General features: G+C 53.1%; 4 protein-coding genes across 4 annotated transcripts; 3 read left to right on the forward strand and 1 right to left on the reverse strand.

The window, feature by feature from the left end:
* Positions 1 to 7,652: 7,652 nt before the first annotated feature.
* PHYSODRAFT_520770 (hypothetical protein) lies at positions 7,653 to 8,177 on the forward strand (the record flags this gene model as incomplete). Its single annotated transcript, XM_009534827.1, has 2 exons — positions 7,653 to 7,771; positions 8,039 to 8,177. Coding segments are annotated over 2 exons (258 nt in total), but the record flags the coding sequence as incomplete, so codon positions are not given.
* A 77-nt stretch (positions 8,178 to 8,254) lies between these two features.
* PHYSODRAFT_396893 (hypothetical protein) lies at positions 8,255 to 8,689 on the reverse strand (the record flags this gene model as incomplete). The annotated part of the gene is made up of 1 exon (XM_009534828.1): positions 8,255 to 8,689. A coding segment is annotated over one exon (435 nt), but the record flags the coding sequence as incomplete, so codon positions are not given.
* Positions 8,690 to 9,211: 522 nt separating this feature from the next.
* PHYSODRAFT_287030 (hypothetical protein) lies at positions 9,212 to 9,861 on the forward strand. The gene is made up of 2 exons (XM_009534829.1): positions 9,212 to 9,568; positions 9,637 to 9,861. Exons 1-2 carry the CDS (start codon positions 9,433 to 9,435, stop codon positions 9,813 to 9,815), a joined length of 315 nt encoding a protein of 104 aa, XP_009533124.1. The 5' UTR covers positions 9,212 to 9,432; the 3' UTR covers positions 9,816 to 9,861.
* Positions 9,862 to 10,957: 1,096 nt separating this feature from the next.
* On the forward strand, positions 10,958 to 11,209 carry PHYSODRAFT_453235 (hypothetical protein; the record flags this gene model as incomplete). The annotated part of the gene is made up of 1 exon (XM_009534830.1): positions 10,958 to 11,209. A coding segment is annotated over one exon (252 nt), but the record flags the coding sequence as incomplete, so codon positions are not given.
* Positions 11,210 to 17,943: the final 6,734 nt, after the last annotated feature.

The raw sequence follows: 17,943 nt of genomic DNA on the forward strand, positions 1-17,943 counted from the left end.
GCGCTTGACTTCATCGCGGATGTGGTGGTACTTGATGTCGATGTGCTTGGCGCGACCGTGGTTCACTGGGTTCTTCGTCATCTTGATGCACGACTGGTTGTCTTCGCGGATCATGAGTTCGGGTCCAGTCTCATTAGCGGCCGCCAGAATCTCGCATAGCAGGCGATGAATCCACTTGCCTTCTTGGATAGCCAGACTGAGCGCGATGTACTCCGCTTCATTGCTTCTTGCTTCCCCAGCTCACAGGCGCACTCATGAGCATGAACGTGTAGCCTGAAGTGGACTTGCGGTCGGCGAGGTCGCCGACCCAGTCCGCGTCCGAGTAGCCACGAAAGTCGATCTTGTCGCCCGGCTTGAAGCAGATCCCATGCGTCTTGGTGCCTTGCAGGTAGCGAAAGATACGCTTGACCGCAACCCAGTGTTCCTCTTGGGGGTTCTCCATGAAGGGCGATACATAGCCAACGGCGTACGCGATGTCTGGGCGCGTGGCGGTCATCAGGTGCATCAGAGCACCAACAGCTTCGCGAAACGGAGCGTTCACCTTGGTCGCCGCGTCGCTTGGAACCAGTCGAGTGCTCATGTCCACTGGACTTACCACGGCCTTGCACTCGTCCATGAGGAAGCGCTTCAGGATGTCGTCCACGTATCGCCGCTGGCACATGGTCACGCTGCCGTCCGGGCCGTCCACCAACTCGATCCCAAGAACAAACGCGCACTTGCCGCTGTCGGTCATCTCGAAGCGCGTCTTCAGGTCGGTCTTCGTGCGTGCGATCAGCTCGGGCGAACTCCCGGTAATCAGTACGTCATCCACGTACACCAGTACAAGCACGCAGTGACCGTCCACCACCTTGATGTAGAGGCACGGATCGAAGGCCGACACTTGGAAGCCGATGGAGCACACGAACTCGTCGAAGGTCTCGTTTCACACTCGCGAAGCTTGCTTGAGACCGTAGATGGCCTTCACCAGTTCCAGGCAGTCGAAGTCACCATCCAGTTCGACGCCTTCCGGAACCACGCAGAAGACCACCTCCTTCATTATCCCGTACAGGAATGCTGTCGCCACGTCGAGTTGGTCGAGGGGCCAGCCAAAATACTTAGCAATCGCGATCACCATGCGCAGCGTCACATACTTGACCACGGGCGAGAAGGTCTCGGTGTAGTCAATGCCGTACTTCTGCTTGAAGCCCTTGGCCACGATGCGCGCCTTGTACTTCTCGATCGAGCCGTCCGCTTTGCGCTTGATCTTGAACACCCACTTGGTATCGATGGCGCGTTGTCCGTTAGGCAACTTGGCAGCTCGAAACACACCACGCAGTCGCATCGACTTGAGCTCCGCGCGGATCGCTTTGCGCCAGTGCACTTGATCAGGACCGTTCACAGCCTCTTGGAACGTCGTCGGCTCCGATAGATCGGCTGCTGCTTCCACAGCGTTGGCACTGGCACGCCAAAACACTGGAGGCGTCGAGTCGTCGTCTTCATCTTGGTCCCCAGACTTTTCTTCTTCGTCGGGGTCGGCTCGGCGCGAGGAGGATACGTCCGGCGCACTTGCTTCTTCTAAGCCAGCTCGGTGGCGAACGGGGCGCGATCTTCTGGCAGTGTTGTCGTCGCCACTCGGTCGGTACTTGCGCTTCCCCGCCTGCTTGAAGCTCGTTTGGCGCGGTCCATCGTTGTCGTCCAGGTCCAGCGCGTCCAAGTCCAGCACAGCATCATCGACGTCTTCATCCGAAGTATGCGTCGAAAGTCCAAAGGTCGACTCATCGAAGTTGACATCGCGACTGATAACCACCTGCCCCGCCTCGATGTCATAAACTCGATACGCCTTGGACACTTCTTCGTAGCCGAGGAACAGCCCGGCGCGAGCCTTGGGGTCCCACTTGCGCCGTCTTTCCTTCGGCGTCAGGATGTACGTCTGGCATCCGAACACACGCATGTGCTTCACACTCGGCTTGGACTTGTAAACGATCTCGAACGGAGTCTTGTGTTCGATCTTGGGTGATGGCAGACGATTCTTCACGTAGATGGCTGTCATGGCCGCCTCAGCCCAGAAGCTCTTGTCCAGCTTGGCGTGATGCAGCATGCTGCGGCCAATCGTGACGATGGTCCGGATGGCGCGTTCTGCCGTGCCGTTGGTCTGGTGCGCGTACGGAACCGTGGTTTGCTGCTCGATGCCTTCGACTTCGTAGAAGGCCTTGAGCGAGTTGGTCGCGAATTCACGGGCTCCGTCGTGCCGCACAAACTTGACCTTCTTGCCGAACTGCGTCTGCACCTTCGTGACGTACATCTTGATGCAGTCCTCGCTCTCCGACTTGGCACGCAGGCAGAACCCCTTCATGCATCCGCTGGCTTCGTCCACGATCAGCAGCAGATACTTGCTGCCACCCAGTGACTCTTCTTCCATGGGGCCGCACACGTCGAAGTGGAGCAGCTCGAACGTGTCGTAGTGACGCTTGTCACGGTTGCTTGGGAACGGCTTCTGGACCATTTTCCCTTGCTGGCAGCCGCGACACACGCTTGGTCCACTGTAGGGAAGGTGCCTTCGCGTCCTTGATCATGTTGTTGTCGACCATCTTGCGAAGCACCTCCACCGGAGCGTGACCCATACGCGCGTGTAAGTCGACCGTCTTCCCACTGGTCGCCGCATTCGCCGATCGCTGAGGCGTCTGGAGCCAGTAGAGTCCATCCACGAGGTTTGCCGTCGCCACCACTTGCTTGGAGCCCTTGTGCGCAATCTGCATCTTGGTGCTGCCGAACACGACTTGGAACAGACCACTCTTGTTGATCTGTGGCACCGAAAGCAGATTCTTGCTCATGCTTGGGACGTACAGCGCGTTCTTGATCTCGATGTCGCGCTCGTCGCCGTTGGGCAGAACCACTCGTTCCACGATGGTCCCCACACCCATGATGGCCGCCTTGTTGCCGTCGGCCACCGAAAGTTCGCCTTCATTCCGCTCAATCAAATGAGCGAACTTGGCCTTGTCGTTGCAGATGTGGTGCGTTGCGCCGCTGTCGACCGCCCACAACCCGGACACATTCTTGCCCGTCGAAATGCCACACTCCAGTGAGACCGCGAACGCCACTCGATCATAGCCGTAGTCGTAGTTGTAGCTGGCGTCGTCGTTCCTCCACTGGGCATTGTTGGCCCCGCGTCCACGGCCATTGCCATTGCCGCCGCGTCTTGGGCCCCGATTCTCGTCCTTCTGCTTGGTCCAGCACTTGTCAATCGTGTGCCCCAATTTCCCGCAGTACGTACACTGGCGAGACTCTCGGTCGGTGTTGAACGCCTTGGCCGCATTCTCCGTCTTCACCGTCGCCGTCTTCTCGCCTTGTCTCTTGATGTGCTCATTCGTCAGCACCTTCACGACGTCTTGCGATCGTAGTTCAGCGCTGCTCATCTCCAAGTTCAGCACGACGTTCTCGTAGCTCTTGGGGAGGCTGCGCAACAGGCAGATCGCCACGTCCTCATCCTCCATCTTGGCGCCGATGCTGCTGAGCTTGGCGCTGATGTTGAGGACCTCGTTGCAATGATGCAAGACGTTGCCGCCTTCCGACATCTCCATGCTGAAGCGTTGGCGCTTCAGGTAGATGCGTCCAGCCTTCTGCGAACCACCGTACAGCGTCTTCAGGCGCGTCCACGCAACCCACGCTTCCTCGCAGTCGTCGACCACATGGTGGTAGTCCGCGTCCATGTGGAGCAACATCAGTCCGAACGCGATGTTGCTCGACTTGACGTAGTCGTCCTTGGCCCGCGAGTCCGTGAAGCTCGGCGTCGTCTCGCGGTTCACGACATGCCACGTCGACTTGGTCAGGAACACGCCACGCATGTAGCGGTTCCACGTCGAGTAGTTGTCCCCGTTGAACTTGTCAATGGAGACCTTGGTCGAGGCATCTTGGGCAGAGGACATGGTGCTTGGGCTCATAACCTGATGGAAGGTATGGATCTTGGACACGAAGCTCGGACGAAGCGGAGGGAGGGACGTCGCAGACGGCGGGACCGGAGCGAAGGCACTTGAGGGGTAGAATGAAGATTCGAAAGTGATTGAATTGTTGGAGCTTACACCCTACTGTTATAGACACGCGACCCTGCGTCCTATCACCTAGTGCATCTAATCAACCATCACTCACCGGTGTTCATCCAATCATCCTACTCGTCTAATCATCGGTGGCGTAAACAACTTACCGTAATCACCATAATCAACGTGGGTTCGGATTGGACCGGTTCGGGTTAACCGGTTAATGGGTACAACTGGTACACAGTACCCAAGACCAGCAACCCTCAATAGGTAGACCACAGTTCCGCAACAATTTTGCTAAAACAATCGTCACATCTTACGCGAATATATGTAATAAACTACATACAACTGAGGTCCGCATCCTGAATATCCTTTTTTACCTCCATTAGGGGGTTTCAAAGTAGCGATTTTTTGGACAGATCTTATGCAAAGGATGGGTCTGATCTTTTGACCATCGCAGCGTCGTATCGCGACGTTGTTGTTCGGTTTTGCTATGACCTAAGGATTTGCTCTTGGTCCTCCAAGCTGGAGGCCAACGCTCGCAACCGGAGCAACAGCTTGAAGCCTCCGCTCGTGAACCGAGCAGCAGCTAGCAGCTGACCAAGGCACTGTCCGCCAACCCGGCGTCTTTGGCGTCTGATCTTTTTCAAATCCTTTGCAAAAGATCTGTCCAAAAAATCGCTACTTTGAAACCCCCTATTACGTGTAGTACAGGTCAGAAAAGTTGGGTATCACACGGGTATCCATATATGGATAAGGTGCATGCACATCATTCTCGGTACGTGGCCTAAAAATAAAAAACGCTACAGTATCTAGACAAAGTCATGTTTACTTCACAGTTGATTGAAACTACATACCGGTACTGTAGGTAAGAGATACGTGATGCTGAATTTGCAACGTAATAGATTTGCTGTATATTACTTCTACCAGTAGTACTGCGCACGGTACCACTACTCTCTCTTTCCTGTTTACAGTTGTGCTTTCCCATTCGAACAGCCGTCAACTCCTTCTGAGCAATCTGCACGCTTTGTTTAAACCGGAACTTAACCTACACTTCCTTTTTGTATGGTGTCAGTGGCGGCAAACCGCTCAGCAGAGCCCAAGATCGCACAGGCGGAGGACCAGGGAACCTACATGCAACACCTCAGGATGTGTCTGCCGACTGGATTCGCAAAAGCGAGTCCGTCCACTTTCGAATCAGCGCCCAAGCATCGACAAGCGTTCTCAACCAGCACAAACCCTCGACATCATGCGCTTTTGCTTCTTCCTGGCGCTCGTGGCCGCTACGTTTGCCGTGGCCTGCTTCGCTGTCGCCAGCGCCGAGGAAGCCGTCCAAATCCTGCCGCTTGCGGAAGCGATGTGGCAGAAGACCCTCCCGAAGCTGAACAGTGTCAACGCCTTTAAGAACGCAGGCAAGGCCAGGGCCAAGGCAAAGGCTGCAGCTGCTACACACCACGACAAAAAGATATGGACACCACCAAAAGTAGCTGTAACTTCGTCATTTTTTATCGTTTTAAGGTGCGGTTTGGACTAGAGTTGCAGAACACGCTGATACAGATCTGCACGTTGCTAACAAGCGCGCTTTTGCGCTTCTTCAGGTAGCTCACATACAAATCACTGGTTCTGTCTAGGTGATAAACTTATGGACAGCTAATCCCCATACAAAATCATATATTAACCAAAACCCCTTACAAATGATACGACTTGGACTTTGTATGGGGCGACAAAGGAACCCATGATTTCACCACTCTACCTTAGTACTGAGCCATATCATGACGGTTCCGACTTCCCTACATATTCCGACAAGTAGGCAATTGGTCAAAGCCAGTGCAAATGGAAATAGTGAAAAATCGGAAATTAGATATTATGTACGGTAAATTAGGACTAGGGGGCCGTTTGACCGATTCTTGTCAGCTTTCATGCGGTGCTCACAGCCGCGAGGAAATCGCCTCTAGAGGCCTGTGGGCCGAGAAAAACGGCAATGTGCATCTAGGCGCAAAATCGACTCGGAGCAATGTGCTCTCGAGGTGGCAAGTTCATTAATGAGAGCCAGGATCCTGTGGTGGGTCCACTATTTGGGTTGATTGTCTTTAAACAGTGATATTTACACTTCACAAGAGTGTCCCTCTCTTCCAGAGCTACTCGTTTAAAAACCTCAATGAGGTTTTATTTAAGCCAATAGAAAAGCGCCACGCAGTCAAGCTCTCGGAGGCAACGCCGACAGAGGCCCCGCGGCTTCAGTCTAGACTTTTTAAGCCGAACCCCCCAGACCGCAAGCCAAGCCGGAGGCTCCACCCTCGACGACGAAGCTCAATGGATGAGCGCAGGGCTTGCCCTGAGGAGCGGGATCGAAGCCCGCCGTCGCCAATCACGATTGATGGGAGCCTTCCAAGGTGTGCAGTGTTTGGGTCCGGGCAAGCGGCGACGAGCGGATGGAGAGCGATGCGCTGAGCGCCCGACGGTCTCTGGGCGATGGTTGGCAGGATGGTCATGGCCTTGATCTGCGCGTTCGTAAGCTAACTGTCTTGTATTGGTTCATGAATATATGTATTTGCCCCGAACTTTGTGTCTTACACGTGTCCGACGACTTGTAGTATGTTTTGGGTTGCAGCCGGCGCTGGGTCGACGATCCTTTCCAGGGCGAGGTGGCTTTGATACGCCACGATGCGACTGTCGAGGGCACCAGACCGATGAAGCTTGCGTATCTCGCGCAGCACGCTGCCAGCTCCTTTTGATCGGGATCCCTGCTCGCTCAAGAACCTAAGGACCGCTGCTTCCGCGCGTTTTCCTACTTCGAAGACAAGATCTTTGAAGCCGACAGCATCCTCGCGCAGCACGAATCCGCCGTCAAGAAAGAGCTTCATGTACGCAACGCCCAGGCGGTAGTCGGACTTCTTCAGGCGGTCGCTCGAGTCCCAGACACGGGGCAGCCTCGTGTACCACTCGAACCACAGCGAGGACAGGTTCGTAGCAGCTTTCTTTTTTCGCTTTGCGGGTGGCGCTTGCTCTGACGACTCTTGCTCTTCTGATGCTTCTTCAATACGCTTCACAGGCGGCGCTTGCTTTAGGATGATCGTCTCCAGTGCGAGGAGGCGCGCAGACATGAGCCGATTGCTCTCGATAAGCTCGCTAATGACAGCCAAATGGTGACACCCAGCATGACAGCAGTTGCTCTTTGCTTCTGACTTTTCGTGTGCTTGTTCAGGACTCGAAGCAGCAGACGAATTGACTGCCATGGACCAAGACAGCATGTCGGCGACCGGGATATCAGCCGCTCCCAAGCATTCCTCGATACGCGCAACGAACAGCGTGTCGGACGCCAGCGCCTTCACTTGCGGGAAATACTTGATCAGGTACGCCGTCAGCACTCCGATAACCTTGCGACTTACGTTTAGCTTTGCGTCTGCCAGTCCAATGCAGGAACCGAACAGCAGCTCCTCCAAGCGCGCCAGGCGTTCCTGCGTCCCATGGTCCAGCGCTGCAACGTCCGCAATGACTGGGGCTTCGTCGGCGCTCCAGCCGCTCAGCACTCGGGCGACTTTTCGGTCTTCGCGGGGGGTGTTGAAGACATAGGCAAAGCCTTTGTTCGTGCGGGTCATATCCCATGACCCGCGGTCAAAGATCCACTGCGCTGCTAGCCGCTCGTCTCCGTTGGCGTGCTGGGCACCTCCTCGGCGAAAGGAGTGCGAGGTCAGGTTGCTGGTGGCACCGGCGGGTTCAGCCACCCGCTTCAAAAAGCGGTTGACATACTCTTGGACTCCGTCCTCACCGCGGCCGAGGCTGCTCCTCGCGGGATTTGAAGCTGTGAGCTGAGCTGGCAGGGAGGCGGTGGTGGCTTGCGACGGGTTGGAGTTGGGCGGACTTGGTGTGGGGAGCAGGGAAGCGGTGCTGGGCGGCGACAGGGACGCTTCCAAGGCCGCCGCGGTGTCGCTGCTATCCGCGACGCTGACCCGCAACACCTCGAGCAGAGGCGCACCTGCGTCGAGCGAGGTTCCAGCGGTAGTGGCGAGAGCGGGAAGCTGACTCAGCAGCGACACACAGGGCGCCTCCTGCATCACCAGAGCAACGGCCAGCGTGTACAGGGGGCAGGTGAGGAAGTCGTCGCGGTCAGGTACGAGGGTGAGGCTTTGCTCTTCGGCAGTTTTCACACGAAGCATGCGTACGTAGAAAACGTTGTCCACTGACACTGTGATGTGCTGCTTGCTGATATAGCCGAGATCCGAGGAGCGCCCAAAACAGTGCCACATGAGGCACGCGAGCGCCGCATCTTCGTAGTCGGTGGCGACAGACGCCGTGCTGTAGACATAGCGAATTAGTGACCTTAAATCCGCCTTCGTGCAAGGCGGAGCTTTGTTAGTAAATCCCCCATTGGCCCGTTTCAAGCAATGTTTTTCCAATGTCTTGCCTTGCTTTAGCAGGTTTAACTCTGTAGGAACCTGAAGATGAGGATGCTCATCGAAAATCCAAAGCTTAACGTTTCTAAAGTATGAAATGGCTGTGTTAGACGCCAACTTACCTTTCTTACCTTCATACGTGTCGAGGTAGTAGCCAAAGCGGTCCATAATGGCAGCAAGGCTCTTGCCAGAACTGTCACCACGCACACAGGCTTGAATGACATTCATAGACACATTCTCTGCTTCTAGCATGCGCTCAAAAGCACCAATCCCTGTGGTGCGCGCTTATTGCGTGTTCGCAGGGATGAGTGCAGAGAGACTCATGCTGATCTTTGTCTGGCGCTTCTGCCGTTTCAAAGTGCCTATGTGTGTATGTGCGGAGGACCACCAGTGTCTCCACTGACTAGAGCTCCGGGCCTAAAATAGGTTTCTGCCTAGTTGTTGTAATCATGAGCATATTTGAAAAGTACGTACTTGACTGTATTTCACTATGTGCATATACATATTTGCGTCTCGCTTCCGACAAATATTTGTCAGAAGCTGTCGGAACTAAAACCCTATCCCTGTGTGATTTGATTGGATGAAAATAGTGAATAGCGACTGTGTGATTGGTCAGGCCGTCATATATTTCCTGTTCTGTACAAGCCTACTAAGCTATCTGTCGGAAAAACTACTATATTCATCCATACCATGATGGTGCCGACAGCGGCCGACAGTGGCCGACAGCGTCGTGATTGGTAGAAATAAGCATTTAGTTGAGCGGTTAATCTATTGGTCAAATCATTTGACTCAAATGTCAATTCCAAGATGCAGGCCAGGCCGCAAGGACGGCGGGTGGGTCATCAAGGAGGGCGGCGAGCCGAAGGACGTCGGCGAAAAGAGGGGGGCTGCATAGTTCCGCCTGCCAAGATGTGGGTAGTGTCTGGGAGGACGGCGGTAGGCTGCACGACGGCGGGCGAGTGGAGGCTAGGAAGATGGCGTGCAGCACGACGATGACGGTTACCTGAAGCAGGGCGGTGGACACCAGGATGGCGGCGCAGGACAAGACGGCCGCGCCGTGGAGGATAGACGGCGGGAAGGAGGAGGAGGAGAACCAGAGCGAACGGCAAGAGGCGGCGGACCGGAGGTGGGGCGATGGGGAGGGTAGCCGCCAAGGCGAGGGCGGTAAGGGCATCGAGCGGAGGGAAACGAGCGCAAGGGCGCAGCGACCTGCTGGGAGGCGACGAGCATAGAGAAGCGTGCAGCTGGAGGAGGGCGTGGCTGCTGTGGCTTGCTGCGGCTTGCGTGCTGGTGTTGGCACCAACAACACGACGCTGGTGGGGTGCTGCTGCTGCTGTGTGGACTGGCGCTGTTGGTGGGGTATCGCTGCAGGTGGAATGCTCCGCAGTCACACCCCACCACTAGCGTCTAGTACTCTTGAGTAGGAATAAGTTATTGATAATTAATGGAATAAATTAATGGTTTTCTTGTATATTCTGCATTGGATCCTAGTGCTCCGCTCGTGCGGTATGCAGCAAGCTCCGCCTGAGCGACACTCCTGAATGAGCAGCTCTCACTGAGTGCTGCTTGTTCATGTTATGGGTAGGTCGATAGGCGTGCCCAGGAAACTCGATTGAGTTCGTGATAATGGTTGAAACGCTATTGCAAACGGCTCAAATCAGCTCGTCAAAGGCAATACAAAAGCTAAGTAACTTGTCGGCAGCAGAACAGATATGTATATTATATCCTTATTGCTTAGATTTCCTATGGGATGAATACATATTTCGGCCGTGTTGCCGACATTATACGTCGGCATAGTGTCGGCAGCAAATATACCTACCCCTAACCATGTTGATTGGCCTAAATAGGGATCTACGGGATGCTTATTCGCTGAAAAAACGTATTGGACATCTGATTGGGCCATGGCCGCCATACAGTGGCCAAGTCAAGTTCTTGTATGTCGGCACCGTCACGATACTCATCCATATATCATCGACCAACAGTTTAGAATGGAGAAGACAATCGTATACCCAAGAGATAGCAGCATACAGAGCTACAAATTGGCACTAACTAGGATGCAACTGAACGTGCCTTGCAAATCATCAGATAATACATGGTAGCCACCACTCGAAATTCCAGTCGCTTACAACTTGCTCAGTTTTGTGCGATGGTCGATGTATTTATTACAGGTTACTAAACACACCTTCTAGTACACGATAATGCCATCAGATCTTTGTCTAACGTCGCGAGTATCGCCGTGAGGCTGGTTCCTTTGTCGCCCCATACAAAGTCCAAGTCGTATCATTTGTAAGGGGTTTTGGTTAATATAGGATTTTGTATGGGGATTAGCTGTCCATAAGTTTTGTCACCTGGGCAGAACCAGTGATTTGTATGTGAGCTACCTGAAGAAGCGCAAAAGCGCGCGTGTTAGCAACGTGCAGATCTTTATCAGCGTGTTCTGCAACTCTAGTCCAAACCGCACCTTAAAACGATAAAAAATGACGAAGTTACAGCCACTTTTGGTGGTGTCCATATCTTTTTGTCGTGGAGTGTAAGGCGTCCGCTCTCGCGAGAAAGAACTGGGACGATGTCATTACCAAACTCCAGGCGGGAGGCAAGCTCAAATCTCTGGACACATCCAAGAAGGAGTGGATAACTGCTTTCACCCAGGCCGAGAAGGCTGGTCAGCTCAAGGGAACGACCGAGGCGCAGGTTGTGAAGGTCACCGAGCAGGCTGCAGAGGCGCTGACGAAGAACTCGAGCAAGTGGCGCTACGTCTGGAAGACTCTGAAGATCACGTTTGGTGCTCTACTTAGGGCTCTTGTTGAAATGAACAATTTACACAGAGTAGGTAGCTCACTACAATGTATTACTCTTTTGGTTATCCTCTATTCCTATGCCTACTACTCGAGATCCGTGCTCGGTACCTGGAGGCAAAAGAGGGAGTGAGCTCGTCTTCGGACTGCGTCCTCGACTCCTCACTCCTCGGCCTCGTGTCGTCATCGCACTATGTATGGTTGGCAGGCAGCTCTCTGCCTGCACTATCCAGACCACAGCTGGCGATCTGAACTTCTCTCGTACTTGCTAAAACAATAATAACATGTTTGAGAGGGTTTGCTTTCAGTTGCAAAATAACTCGACTGGCAGACAGACGAAGCCTGCTGCCACTCTGCGAGCGGGGCGCGCTCGGCGCGCCTCTTCATTCAACACTCCCACTAAGTACTAGGGTAAAGTTTCAGATCTCGCACTCCTAGTTTCTTTCTTAGTTTCAGGAATTGTTTTGTGGGGAGAGCTTTAGTGAGAATATCCGCAGTCATCTCTGTTGTAGAGCAGTAAGCTAACTTGAGGCGGCCAAGTTCAACCAGGTCCCTCGTAAACAGGTAGCGGATCTCGATGTGTTTGTTTGCTTTGTGATTTCCAGGATTTTTCACAATGCTGATGGCAGCGTTGCTGTCACACCATACCTGCACTGGTACCTTTTGAGGAAACCCCATTTCTCCCAGCAAGTGCCACAACCACTCACTTTCTTTAGCTCCCTCACTTAGTGCGATGAATTTAGCTTCAGCAGTAGAGAGCGACACGCCTCCCTGCTTGCTACTACACCATAACACACTGGCTCCGGCCATTTGGATTACGTACCCTGTTACGGATTTACGTTCTTTAGGTTGACACGCGAAGCTCGCGTCAGTGTACACTTCGTAAGTCACGTCTCTCGTTTTTCCATCGAGAAACAGACCGTACGTTGACGTCCCTTTCAAGTATTTGAGTACTCGCCTAGCCGCTTCCCAGTGCGTGCGGTTGTAACAAGACCGAAATTTGCTCAATTCTCTAACCGCGTTGGCGATGTCCGGTCGTGTGCCACGGACCAAATATTGGAGTGATCCAACAATGCCTCTGTAGTCGTAAGGCTGCGCAGCAATCTGCTCTGCGCTCATGTTCGTCTCTGGCTCGAGTACGAGGCCAGGTGCTTGCGGTGTCATCACCGGCGAGCTATCGACCAGTTTGTACTTCGTGATCAGATGCTCTTCAGAAGTTCACAGACCAAGTGCTCTTGGCCTCGCTTCGCAAAACCGTGAGGTTGCCTCATGTAGATCTTTTGCTCTCCTTCCATCGTGCCGTTCAAAAACGCCGAATGGACATCCATCTGGTGGATATGACAGTCCAATATCGTCCCTATCGCCAGCACTAGGCGCAGCGACTCAAATCGTGCCACGGGTGCGTATACCTCATCCCAGTCTACCCCAAACTCCTGGTGGTTGCCCTGTTCTACGAGGCGTGCTTTGAACCGCTCGACAGTCCCGTCGGCGTTATACTTTACTACTAGTACCCAGTGACAGGGCAAAGCCTTACGTCCGGGTGGCAGTTTTACGAGTCTCCACGTCCCATTCTCGATCAAGGAGTCGTACTCAAGTTCCAGAGCTTGTTTCCATTGCTCTCTATGAGGTCCACTTAAGGCTGCTTTGAGCGACCGTGGTGTCGGCGCTTTGTGCTCTAGTATGTCCTGCGCAATGTTCTTATCTAGCATCGCCTGGAAGCACTAATAGTCCGCGTATCTCTTCGGCTTCTTCGCCTCTCTACGTGGGCGGGATTCACGCCTCTGTGGCGTATCGACGAGTCCCACACGTTGGCGTTTCTTTTGAGCTCCCACTGCTGGGTTACTGTTTTCAGTAGCTGCTTCAGCTCCCACTGCCCTGTGCTCGTGATTCAGCTCCCACTACTGCCGTGGACCCGTCGGTAAGTGCTTCAGCTCCCACTGCCTCCGTAGACTCGGTGGCTAGTGTTTGGTTTCCCTCTGCTGTGGGTGGCTCGCGCGCGGCAGATTCAATTGTGAGGGGCTCTTCGGCCTGACCGAAAGCTCGCTGAACCATGGTGGCTACATTGGTCGTATCAAACAGCACATCACGCGATAAGATGTGCTTGTTGTTATACATGTCCCAGAGTCTATAACCCTTCGTTTCCTCAGATATTCCGAGAAACCGGCACTTTACGGCGCGAGCAGACAGCTTTTTGTCCTTTCTTTGGGCGGCAGGAACGTGCGCAAAGCACACACATCCCCACACAGGTAGCTTGCTCACGTTGGGAGGCTCCCCATACACCATCTGATACGGTGTCTTATTTCCCAAACGTGCCATGGGTGTGCGATTCTGCACATAAGTCATGTACATGAGCGCCTCTGGCCACCACCTGTGTTCCATAGCTGCGTCCTTCAACGCGCAACGAACTCTATCCAGTTTGCTCTGGCGGTCTCGCTCTGCAGCTCCGTTTTCTTCGGGGCTGTAGGCGTTGGATGTCTGGAATACGATGCCTTTGCCTTTACAGAAGCTTTTAAAGGCTGCATTCACAAACTCAGTTCCTCCATCGGACCGGATCCGACGAATCGTGAACTTTCCCTCACGTTCAAGCTGCAAAAGTAGCTTCTCTACTTTCTCAAAGACTTCTTTCTTACTGCGTAGGACGTAGGACCAGCGCCACGACGTGTTCTCGTCAATGATACTCAGGAGTCCTGAGTATTTGATTTTCCCGCAGCTGCCATACACCCCTATGGTCTTCATGGGGCCGTTTGTGTCCATATGAATGGTGCTGATTGGGTTCTCTTCTCTCGAGCCCTTCGCATTCCGGTAGGACATTTTCCTCTTCTTCATCTCTGCACAAGTTGTGCAAAAGAATGGGATCTTTCTTAGACCTGGTGCGGAAAATTTTGGCATTCCAGCCACCACTTTTGTGCTTAACATTGCAATTAATGCACCCATATTAAGGTGGCCCAGCTTAACATGCCACTCCTGCAGTGTGCGCTCTAACCTCTCAGTACCTAGGCGAGCTAGTGGTTTACAGGGCTCCTGTTTCACTGCGTTGCACAGCAGTTGACGCTCTTGCAGTGTTTTAATCTGTATATAGTATGCCCCGTTAATTGCTTTTGCAACAAACACTAATTCATTGTCAAAGAACACAAATTTGTACTCGCCAGTTAGGGAACCATATATCTGGTACCCACCGCGCCTGAGCCAGAACTCGCTCAGAATGATCGAGGTAGCGTCCGGGACTAACGCAATATTTTCGAACAGAAAAGGTCTTATTCCTTGTGGACCATGTAAATACAATTTTATCGTGCCAAGATGTGTATTTGAATGCTTAGAGCCCTGTACGAATGTAAACATGTACTGGTTGTTGGGCTCCTTCTGCATAAACCGCGCTGCCTCGCTGGTTAGTCCGTGCCCGCACCCTGAGTCAAGTACCCAAGAATTTGTGGTTAGATACGAATCATCGTCTAACAGAAATGGATACAAAATTCGCACCTTTTTCTCGAGGTCAGTCAGCATGCCGGCGAAGCTCTTCGTCGCCTCGGCAATCTCTAGATTACTGCCCTCGCTTGGCTGTCCTTCCATGTCCACGTCGTCGTCCGATTGCTTAGCGGCGGCTGGAGCCGTACCCGAAGCGTCAGCTTTCACGGCGTTGACGACGCTCTCCATTGGCTCGTCTTCGTCGCTCATCGGCGAAGCGCTCTTTCCCGGCGTGTCAGGCTGCTGAAAGTTGCTTGGGGGCGGGCTTGTGTACCCATCCGGGGTCGCGGGCAGCGAATCTTGCTGCGCGTCGCACGCGTCTACCGCCACGACTTTGGCCAGGCACTCAGCCAATGGGATTTCACGACGCTCCTTGGCCTTGGCCTTACCCTTTCCATTTCCCTTCATCTTGGGTGTAGGCTCGTGCACTTCCTTGCGAGCCTTGCGGCTTGGGTACGTCCACACGTTGCGGCGAAACACACCCGCAGCCCTGTCTGCGCGACGCGCGGGGCAGTCGAGCATCTTGTGTGGGCCAATGCCATCCCGATCGTTGTGCGCGCCTGCGCAGTAGTGGCACTTCATGTACCCGACGTTGTAGTGGACGTCGTTGATCGGACCGTCTGCGTCCTTTCGCTTGCCCAGAACGGATCCCTTCGGATTTGTTGGAGCCGTCTTGGCTGGGGTCGACTTGACGTGGTTGACCACCCTGCCGCTAACCAGCGCCATAATTTCGCTCTTGGTCTTGTTGCCAAAGATGTTGGCAAGCTTCTCGCTCACCTTCTCCAGCGTGAAGCTCTCCTCCGTGAACTTGACGGAGGAGCCCCACATGTGCCTCGGAAGCACACCGAGCACCATGACCAGCATCATCTTCGACGTGATCATGTGCGTGTGCAGAGCCTCGTGCGCGTTCACGTTACCTGGCTGCGCACGTTGTTGAGGTCTTGTAAGAGCTGGCCAACGCTCTTGAAGTCGGCGTTCACCATCTCCAGGAACTCCTGTACCAGCCCGACGACGCCTGCCGCGTTGCTGAGGCTGTACTGCTTCTCAACAAGCCGCCAAATCACATGAACCGGCTCGTCCATTTGCTTGGTCGCGATTCCCTTGAAACCGCCCGGCAGCGTTTCACACAGCAGCCGCTTGATGTACGACGACTGCTGATTCAGCAGCGTCTCGTGCAAATCGTGCTGCCATGTCGCCTCTTTGTCCGCCGCGGGCGGGCGTGGCGGCAGATCCTCGAGCGCGCGTTGCTCACTCAGCGCCCTGAGGTGGATGATCAACTTGCTCTACCACGCAGCGAAGTGCAGGGACTTCCCGTTGAACTTCAGCGAGTCGACCGACGACTTGTCAACCCTGGGCTTACTCATTGTACTTGAAATGTTGAAATGAACAGTTTACACAGAGTAGGTAGCTCACTACAATGTATTACTCTTTTGGTTATCCTCTATTCCTATGCCTACTACTCGAGATCCGTGCTCGGTACCTGGAGGCAAAAGAGGAAGTGAGCTCGTCTTCGGACTGCGTCCTCGACTCCTCACTCCTCGGCCTCGTGTCGTCATCGCACTATGTATGGTTGGCAGGCAGCTCTCTGCCTGCACTATCCAGACCACAGCTGGCGATCTGAACTTCTCTCGTACTTGCTAAAACAATAATAACATGTTTGAGAGGGTTTGCTTTCAGTTGCAAAATAACTCGACTGGCAGACAGACGAAGCCTGCTGCCACTCTGCGAGCGGGGCGCGCTCGGCGCGCCTCTTCATTCAACAGCTCTGATCATCGTCGGATTAAACGCGATGGTTGAATAGAATTCCCCAAAGTCATTAAGGGCACTGAGGTCCTGCCGACTCGTCGATTTAAGATAGAATTGCTGCTAAGACAACGAGTCAACGTTGAGTTATGCCTACTTTCGTTGAATGGCCGGAGTAAATCCGACAGTACTGCGGTTCTGACATTCTAACTCGCTCGCTTCGTCTGATTGTTTTCCAGACGATCATGATCTCGATTGACATGCGCTGGCTATCTATCGTACTAAACTACGTCTACAGTATTGAAGAACATCCCTGTTTTTAAATTGAGGAGCTGCAAGCAGCTTTAGAGCCAGCGTTTACTGCACTACCAAACATTTCTACGGCTGCTATATGCCGTGCTCTGAAATTCAACCTTGGTTTAGCTATCAATGTCCCGGCGATGAGAGCTAGAGAAAGAATCCCCGCCGAAATCGGTGCTAACTACAAGGAGCTGGCGCCAATTTATCGGTTACCTCATCAGTTGGTTTTTCTAGCAGCGACAACCGATCTACGCTTGCAGTGGCAACCGCTCCATTCTTCCTCTGCGTTGTGCTTTGGACTGGCGGTTGATTAGCTTAACTTTAACTTAGAGTTAAGCTGCGAGATATGATCACCAAGAAGGATTTGCTCGTTGATTTAGAGTCCTTAATCGCATGCCAAAGTTCTTGCAAAGCACAATAGTTGAGCTGCCAAGTTTCCCCACGCGGGAAAGGAGTGCGAGGATGGTTTCATCGTGGAGCTACGAACTGGAATGGCATCATACCGGTACCAACGTCCAGGAGGTGGGAAACTTCGATGCGAGTGTGAGTCTTACGGAGAAAGGGTGCTTACGAGTAAACCGAAAGCTCGCGGTCAAGTAAGACACGCAGGCTCGAGGGAGCGACCGCCTGAGTTTGACGGTTTTCATCGGTCATCTTAATGCTATGAGATCCTGCTATTCATGAATGCATTACTCAACCGTATTAGTACTTGGGAGATGAAATTTGATAGAGCAGCAAACACACTTTTGGAAACAGCATTTACAGTTTGTTCAGGGTTGTGAAATCACAAACATGCTTGAGGTACAAAACGTGCTGGATGGAGCATATTTTGATACGGTAAATAATTGATGCACTCTGTAGGTAAAATAATAACCTTTTCGAAGTCACGCTACATGCAACATATTTTAGATGTATGGTGAAACGCCCTGAAGTTTTTGCCGACTTTAACAAGTATTTAAAAATGCGGCGGGGCATTTGGAGATCTTAAGAGAAGCACACACGTTGCTATTTTACAATGTGACCACCAGAAAGCTTTTCGATGTGTGAAAGTGCTGTAAGCCGACTCTACTTGACTCGTGACGGGATGTGGATCAAAAACCAACGGTGAAATGGAAGTGTTTCTGCAAAAAAATGGTGATACTTTGAAGCATTCAACAGTCGTATCCAACACGTCCTTTACTGTACATGAACTGTTATTCACTCCGACAAATTCAAAGCGAGAATTTTACGCGTGCTTGC

This window comes from Phytophthora sojae (assembly GCF_000149755.1).
Source record: "Phytophthora sojae unplaced genomic scaffold PHYSOscaffold_8, whole genome shotgun sequence".
In the NCBI taxonomy this organism is placed as follows: Eukaryota; Oomycota; class Peronosporomycetes; order Peronosporales; family Peronosporaceae; genus Phytophthora; species Phytophthora sojae.